The sequence below is a fragment of the Ipomoea triloba genome, chromosome 8 (assembly GCF_003576645.1).
Source record: "Ipomoea triloba cultivar NCNSP0323 chromosome 8, ASM357664v1".
Classification (NCBI taxonomy): domain Eukaryota; kingdom Viridiplantae; phylum Streptophyta; class Magnoliopsida; order Solanales; family Convolvulaceae; genus Ipomoea; species Ipomoea triloba.
Genome location: NC_044923.1, coordinates 13387897 through 13395372, shown reverse-complemented (window position 1 = coordinate 13395372; position 7476 = coordinate 13387897). Strand labels below are relative to the sequence as shown.

Below are 7476 nucleotides of genomic sequence, written 5' to 3'. Positions count from 1 at the left end.
CTAGTAATTACATAAGTCATATTACTTATAGATCTTTTTAAGATAATTGTAGACAAACAAGTCATATATTATTCAATTAATTGAGTAATACTTTTGCACTAATCTTATAATCAAATAAATGTACATGTTCAATATTAGATTTTTTTATAATTTTATCTTTATTTTTATTATCTCAATATATAATAAAAAAATTTATTTGTGTATCACACGGGTAATTGGACAATTATTTGTTCTAATTCAAGCCAGGAAAACATCAGAAAATATAATCGATTCAACCAATTTCATCAATTGTGCTATATAATATTCGATGTTATAATTTATATAATTGTATATCAATCTCAATATTCTTAAAATATTATAACAAATTTATTTCGTGCAACGCATGGGTGAAAATACTAGTACTTCTTAAAAGTATTAATAACTTTTTAAAGAGTTTTTAGAAGTTTAGATCAAATACAACCAATATTTTAGACTGGTTTAATAGGCCGCCAACTATTCCAACGTAAGACTTCCACACGGAAGGCATCTGCTTCTTCAGCACCTCTCTCTACAAACATACCCAAAAACTGAAAATACTTTCTTCAAAATCTGGAAATTGCTTAAGGTCTTGCCTCTTACATTCGCTGCCATTTACTGCTGTTCTTCACTGCTAGAGATCTTAAAGTAAGTTTCCTCGTCATTACCCAACCCAGTCAAAGAAATATTAAAGACTGTGTTTTTTCTTTTTTTTCCTTTTTGTTTTTGGGTTATTTTTATAGTTCAAAATCAATCTAGAATTAAAACTTAAAGATTCAACCAGTATGATGCTTTCCATATCTGGATTATATTATTCAGCTCAATTTTTTTTAATGCTTAAATTGCTCTCTTGTAATGCTAGCAATTTAGGTGTTTTTCCTTTCTCAAACTGTAAGTAGATGGATAATAGTTGTGTAAAGTGATTACTGATGTCATTACAATTTCGATAGTTGTCTGTTATATTTTGTTCACTTAGATGAGTTAAACGAGTCGAATTTGAAACATCCAAGATGCAATATATATATTTTTTAAAATGGTTTCAAGATATATTTATTTCCGGAGAAAATATGATCTTTCTGTTAAGTATATTTTTTCATTGGCCTCTTTTTTTTTTTCCTTATATATTTTTTATTATTTTTTTTTGCGATTTTGCGGCGTTTAATAGTCTTGCTATTTGGAGATGCAGACGCTGTAATTTTGTCTTGACTTTAAAGTGGGTGGAGGTTTTTCTTTCCTATCAATTGGTGGTTGTTTGATTAGCACTCTTACCTACAGCCATTGGAGTCTGGAGTGGATCTTAAGCCATGGTTCTTGGGTTGAGGTCAAAGCACAGAAAGGGAAGTTCTCTTCAGGTTGATTTTATCATCCATGTAGAGGAGGTTAAGCCTTGGCCTCCATCACAATCCCTAAAATCTGTCCAGTCAGTATTATTTGTCTGGGAAAATGGTGAACAGAATTCTGGATCCTTTGTATCTGATGTTGGAGATACCGGGATTGAGTTCAATGAATCGATAACTCTCCCAGTGACTTTATGCCGAGATAAGAAGGCTCAAGATAAATTCCAGAAGAATTTCTTAGATTTTTACCTGTACGAGCCTCGGAAGGACAAGGGAAGTAGAGGCCAGCTTTTGGGGACATGTGTAATTAATCTTGCAGACTTTGGGGCTACCGAGGAGGCTATTAGCATTTGCACTCCAGTGAACTGCAAAAAGAGTTCTAAAAGCGTAGACCAGCCGTCCCTGTTTATTACGATTCAGTCGTTCCATAGAGATAGCTCAAATTCACCACCTAAAGTTAGCTTATCGAATGAAAAATACATTGACAAGGACGGACAAACATCTGTTGCAGATTCGGTGAATGAGGAAAATGATGAAGGATGTGAAATTGCCACTTTCACTGATGATGATGATGAATCACCACATTCATCACACAATGCCTCTTTTTCTACATTGAAGAGTTCTAGGGATCCACCATCTCATTACTCAAAGGTATTTGTATTGGTTTCATTCTGGCCCTTTTCCTAATCATTGTATATCTGTCCCTACTCCCTAATTTGTTGATTGTTTAGACACACTGAATATGAGAACTTCTCACTCATGAGTTATTTTCTCTTTTTATTCCGCTTTAAAAGAATACAAATTCTGAATTTTTCAGTTTTCTGGTTCTGTCTGTTTCCATTAATGCAATCCAGCTAAAAAGAAGATAAAGCCTCACCCTTCAACTTTGATGCAATTATGCCAACTGCACTTTTCAGTGATTTCAAGGAATATATGTTGCTTATTCATAATTCTTTTTTGGGGAGTTGGGGGTGGGGGTGGGGGGCTAGCCAATTGTTTGACAAAAGTTGCAAAATACTAAGGAACTCTTTCTGCTGGTTAAACGATGTTCTTTCATTCCTCGCCCTCTGTGTGTGTGGAAGGTGGTGCTAACAATGTATGGCTAAATAATTGTTGAATAGTAGGAGTCAAAGACTCAAAGTTAGGTAATTTACTTTAGGAAAATATTTTAGGAATAATGAAGAGATTGAGGGTGATTTTCAGTATCTCCTATAAATTAGCTTCTTGATTTTCAGTTACCATTGTTTAAGGGAAGAATTAAGCTAATTAGTTTTTTCCTTTATTAGAATAGGTTGTATATGTATACTGCTGTAATCACACCATTATTGTATGTAAGAATTTCAGAATTTCTTCAATAATACTTGGGTTAATTGTCTTTAATGCAGAGTGGAGTTGATTCGATGAATAAAAGCTTAGGAAGGGACCAAGTTTCAGAACCAGACACTACAGTTTCTTTTGCTAATATTTCTGGCAGAGATTTAAGAAGTTCAGATGACAATAGTGCTTTGATGACCTCAGAAAGCTCATCCTTGAATGCTGAAAACCCTACAAATGGCCACAGCTCTTTTGCCAAATTATCTGAGAGAAGCATGACCTCTGTCCATAAAAAGTCTGCTCACCCTGTCATTGAATCTTCTTCTTCGTTCACAACTTCCCGAGGAACAAATGGGAAGTCAGCAACCACCAAGAGATGGTTTGAGCAGCTAGATGTTGAACAAGATGAAGAACTCCTGGATGATTTGCAACATTTCTCAGAAATTAAATTTGGTACTGACCCTTCACAATATGCAGGGAGAAAAAGTAACTTGAGGAGTGATACTCTAAATTCCAACAAAAGAGAACATGTGTTTCAGGGCTCTAGCGTTACAAGTGTAAAGACGAAGCACTCGAAGTCTCCCCAGCTAAATAACACAGCTAACAGAACTACGCTTTCCGGTGGCAGCCAGACAGCATCAGATAAGTCACCACATGGGCTTCCTGATCGTAAAAATGAATCAAAGTCTAAAGTTGAGATGCTTGAAGAAGAACTGAGGGAAACCGCAGTGCTTGAGGTCAGCCTTTACTCTGTTGTTGCTGAGCATGCAAGTTCTTCGAACAAGATTCATGCTCCAGCTCGTCGCCTCTCTAGGTTCTATCTTCATGCGTGCAAGATGAAGTCTCGCTCTAAACAGGCTAGTGCTGCAAGAGCTGCCATTGCAGGTTTAGTTTTGGTTTCTAAAGCATGTGGAAATGATGTTCCAAGGTACATATTCCTTTTGCAAAATCTAAATACACTTTGGTTCAACAAGTTCTGATTTGGAAACTAAAGCACTGTAATGCTTTACCTACAGGTTAACTTTTTGGTTATCCAACTCAATCATGCTAAGAGCAATTGTTAGTCGGGATGCTGCTGAGACGGTTAAACCTTATATCGAAAACAATGCAGGTAAGTCTGGTTCAGCTGGAAGATCTCTCAAGCAAAGAAATGATTTCTCTTCCACAAAAGACTCAAGGAAGAGTCTAAAAGAGCATACAGACTGGGAAGATGTGAAAACATTTGTCCTTGCACTAGAACAACTCGAGGCTTGGATCTTCTCGCGAATAGTCGAGTCTGTGTGGTGGCAGGTTGAGTTCTAGTTTTTCAGTTTTATAACTCTATCTCTTTTTCTTTGTAATTTTGCTATTTAATGTTTATTTGGTGAATCAGTTTTTTTATACTAGTGGTTATGCCTTATTTGTTTCACACTTTGCAGACTTTGACTCCACATATGCAAAGCAGCGTTGCTAAAACTAGTGATAAGTCTATGATCTCTAATTCTAAGAAGGGAAGAAAACCTGGTTTAGGAGATCAAGAGCAAGGTAACTTCTCAATAGAACTTTGGAAGAATGCTTTCAAGGATGCTTGCGAAAGGTTGTGCCCAGTTCGGGCAGGAGGACATGAATGCGGCTGCTTGTCCCTGCTGGCAAAATTGGTAAATTGATAATATTGGTATATATGCAGCTTAGTAAACCATGTGCCACGAAGTTAATATGCTTTAGTTGGTACCACCTTATCCGTAATGGATATCCAATTACAATTTGTTTTCTTTCTATAGATTGTTTAAGCATATTGTGATTTCCGGAAAATTTTTATATGGACCATAAAAAGTACATTTTTAATGTACTAAAAGTATATTATTTGTATACTTAATGTATATTATACAAAATGATATACTTTTAGTACTCAAATAATGTACTCTCCATCCTTACCAAAAAAAAAAAAATAATGTACTCTCCTTGAATACAAGGTACATTTTTAATATACTAAAAATACATTATTTGTGTACTGAATGTACATTATTTGATAGTATACAAAATAATGTATTTTCAGTACTCAAATAATGTATTTTAAAATAATGTACTTTTAATTTGTGGTCCACACAGCTAAGTGGACCATGGTCCTTAGAATATTGATTGGTGATTTCCCATCTGTCCTGAAAAGCACTCTTGAGTTCACTGCACTTATGCTCACCGTGATTATTCTGACCAAGTTTGTGCAAGTTCCTGTGTTAATCTCTCTCACTGCCTGAAGTACTGTAGTCAGAATAGATTCTCTCTAGACATGCTCACCTTCAGAACAAGCTTTTGGTGCAAATTTGATGTCTGTGGTTTTAAATTCGGTGAATGACTGCTTCTTATCTGCTTCTAGATAATGGAACAGCTGGTGAGTAGGCTGGACGTGGCAATGTTCAATGCCATTCTTCGTGAATCAGCTGATGAAATGCCAACAGATCCTGTGTCTGATCCTATTAGTGATGCTAAGGTCCTTCCAATCCCTGCAGGGAAATCAAGCTTTGGGGCTGGTGCACAACTCAAAAACGCTGTGAGTAGTAAAAGCTCCTTTACTATTATTCTTTTTGTCAGCATAATTGGTGATGCTTATTTCCAATCTTGTTGCGCTGCTATATGGATTCCTTTAGTTGATCCAAAATTATACTCTAATATATATATATATGTGTGTGTGTGTGTGTGTGTGTGTGTGTGTGTGTGTGTATGTGTGTGTTAAATTTAAATTCTTTGATTTCACAACTTTGCTTTGAATGCCTTCTTCTGCAACATTGTCAAAGGAAACAGTATGGTGTGAAGTTCTCTTGCTTTTAAGATATTTTGCATGAGAGGTTGCAGCTTTTTAGTTGAAATAGTAGGCTTTCCATAAGAATTTGATGGGACTTTTCTTCTACTTTATTCGTTTTGATTTTTACTTTTGAAATTTGATTGGAATGTGAATGTAACTTGGTATGAAAATATAGACTATGTTTCAATACCAATTTTGGTAGCATCATTTCAGATCAGTAGTAATGTTTCACCCTCGTGTTCTTTATACTCATCAATGCGGAGTGGTATTATTATTCAAGAATCTTATAGTGCTGTCCTTGGTGGCAGATTGGAAACTGGTCTCGATGGCTGTCTAATCTATTTGGAATTGAAGAGAATGATAGTAACGATATTCCTCCGGATGGCAAGCAACAAGAGCCTTCCAAGCCATTCAGACTCCTAAATGAATTAAGCGATCTGATGATGCTTCCGTTTGACATGGTGGCTGATCCACAAACAAGAAAAGAAGTGAGTCCCTCCCTCCCTCCCTCAGCTGACTGATGCTCATCACTTTTACTCCCAACCTAACTTTTTAAAATTCGAATTCTTGAAGGTTTGCGCAACGTTCTCTCCGACACTGATCAAGAGGATTCTTAGCGGTTTTGTTCCCGATGAGTTCTACCAAAAGCGAGTTCCCCAAGAAGTTTTCGATGCCCTTGATGCTGAGGTTGGTTCCCCCTTAAATTCTATACCAGGTTTTACAGGATTCCAATCAATTAGTTAGTAGACAGCCGGGTGAACACAAAGTAGGCTCTGATACCATGCTAAAATCTAAGATTGGGCTAGGGTCACTCAGTTGGGCTATAATGGACGTGGGCCAAACCATACTAAAAGACTGAATCTAATCAATTAGTTAATCTAAACCATGACCTTATAAACCCATATATTATCTCTTATATTTCCAATGTAGCATTATTGAAACTAATGGATCCTCCTCTCTTATTTAAAGGATGAGGTTGATACAAATGGAGAGCATGTAACTAGCTTTCCTTGTAGCGCTACTCCCATAGTATATTCACCGCCTTCTGCAGCTTCAGTCACCAGGTCCATCGGGGAAGTTGGATCCCAATCTTTATCGCGCACTGGATCATCAGTTCTGAAAAAATCCTACACTAGTGATGATGAGCTGGATGAGCTCGACTCGCCCTTGACTTCCATTACAGCTGATAGATCTCGGGGATCTTCTTCGGTGAAGATAAACTGGAGCCCCAAAGGGGGCAAGGGCTGCCGGAATATTGTCAGGTATCAGCTACTCCGAGAAGTATGGAGAGACGACGAACAATGAGATGGTGAACATATCACATATGCAATGTATGAGTTATGCCTTTTAATTACAGTTTAAAAAAGTTCTTGAGCAGGAGATTGTGATTACGGAGTATTATTTTTTTTCGTGTGAACTCGTGTAAATAGAATGTAGATGGCTTAATCTATATAAGAAGATGAATCTTTATATTTTGTGTAATGAATTACCACGTTGGTGGATATATGAAATCGGATTTGTTGAATCTATAGTGAAGACGTGAAGTTTATTCCCACTTATTTTGGAATATATAAAATAATTTAAAACTCATTTTTAATAAGTGAGCTTTATTGTCATGTCATTAAACTTAAAATTCAATTTGCATAGTGATTGAGAAAAAGTTCCTGCATGTCACAAATAGGATTTGAATCTTGAATGCATGGCATAAGAGTCCGGGATCATGGTTTAGCTTACGGTGTAGATCAAACTATCGATATAAAGTTCACTTTTAGTACATTAAAAGTTCATCTTTTTGAAGAGTTAATACCCAATTTGATCTCTCAACAAATTTCATCACTTTGGTTTTCGATTACCAAAATTGCTTAATTTAGTCCCTAACTATGCAATTTTTATTTAAAATAATCCATTGACTATTAAGATTTTACCACTTTGATTATCGACTATCAAAGTTGCCTAATTTAGTTCCTAACTATGCTTTTTTTGTTTTGTTTTGTTTTTTTCTTTTTTTTTTTTTTTTTTTTTTTTTTACCT

The 7476-nt window shown here is 35.9% G+C and overlaps 1 protein-coding gene across 3 annotated transcripts; it reads left to right on the top strand.

Annotated features, from left to right (window-relative positions):
• Positions 1–495: 495 nt before the first annotated feature.
• Positions 496–7000, top strand: LOC116027349. 3 transcript variants are annotated; one of them, XM_031268914.1, is made up of 9 exons: positions 496–663; positions 1291–2003; positions 2738–3594; positions 3683–3956; positions 4085–4303; positions 5020–5193; positions 5754–5933; positions 6019–6132; positions 6415–7000. In XM_031268914.1, the coding sequence occupies exons 2-9, from the start codon at positions 1320–1322 to the stop codon at positions 6748–6750; spliced, it is 2838 nt and encodes a 945-aa protein (XP_031124774.1). In that variant the 5' UTR covers positions 496–663; positions 1291–1319; the 3' UTR covers positions 6751–7000. The 3 variants fall into 3 exon arrangements, with proteins under 3 accessions (XP_031124774.1, XP_031124772.1, XP_031124773.1); XM_031268912.1 differs by having other exon boundaries at positions 1202–2003; XM_031268913.1 differs by having other exon boundaries at positions 1196–2003.
• The last annotated feature ends 476 nt before the right edge of the window (positions 7001–7476 follow it).

Coding starts and splice junctions, on each gene's coding strand:
- LOC116027349 (XM_031268914.1), top strand. CDS start 1,320: ATGGTTCTTGGGTTGAGGTCAAAGCACAGAAAGGGAAGTTCTCTTCAG. Junction 2,004..2,737: donor CACCATCTCATTACTCAAAG/GTATTTGTATTG, acceptor TCTTTAATGCAG/AGTGGAGTTGATTCGATGAA. Junction 3,957..4,084: donor TCGAGTCTGTGTGGTGGCAG/GTTGAGTTCTAG, acceptor CACACTTTGCAG/ACTTTGACTCCACATATGCA.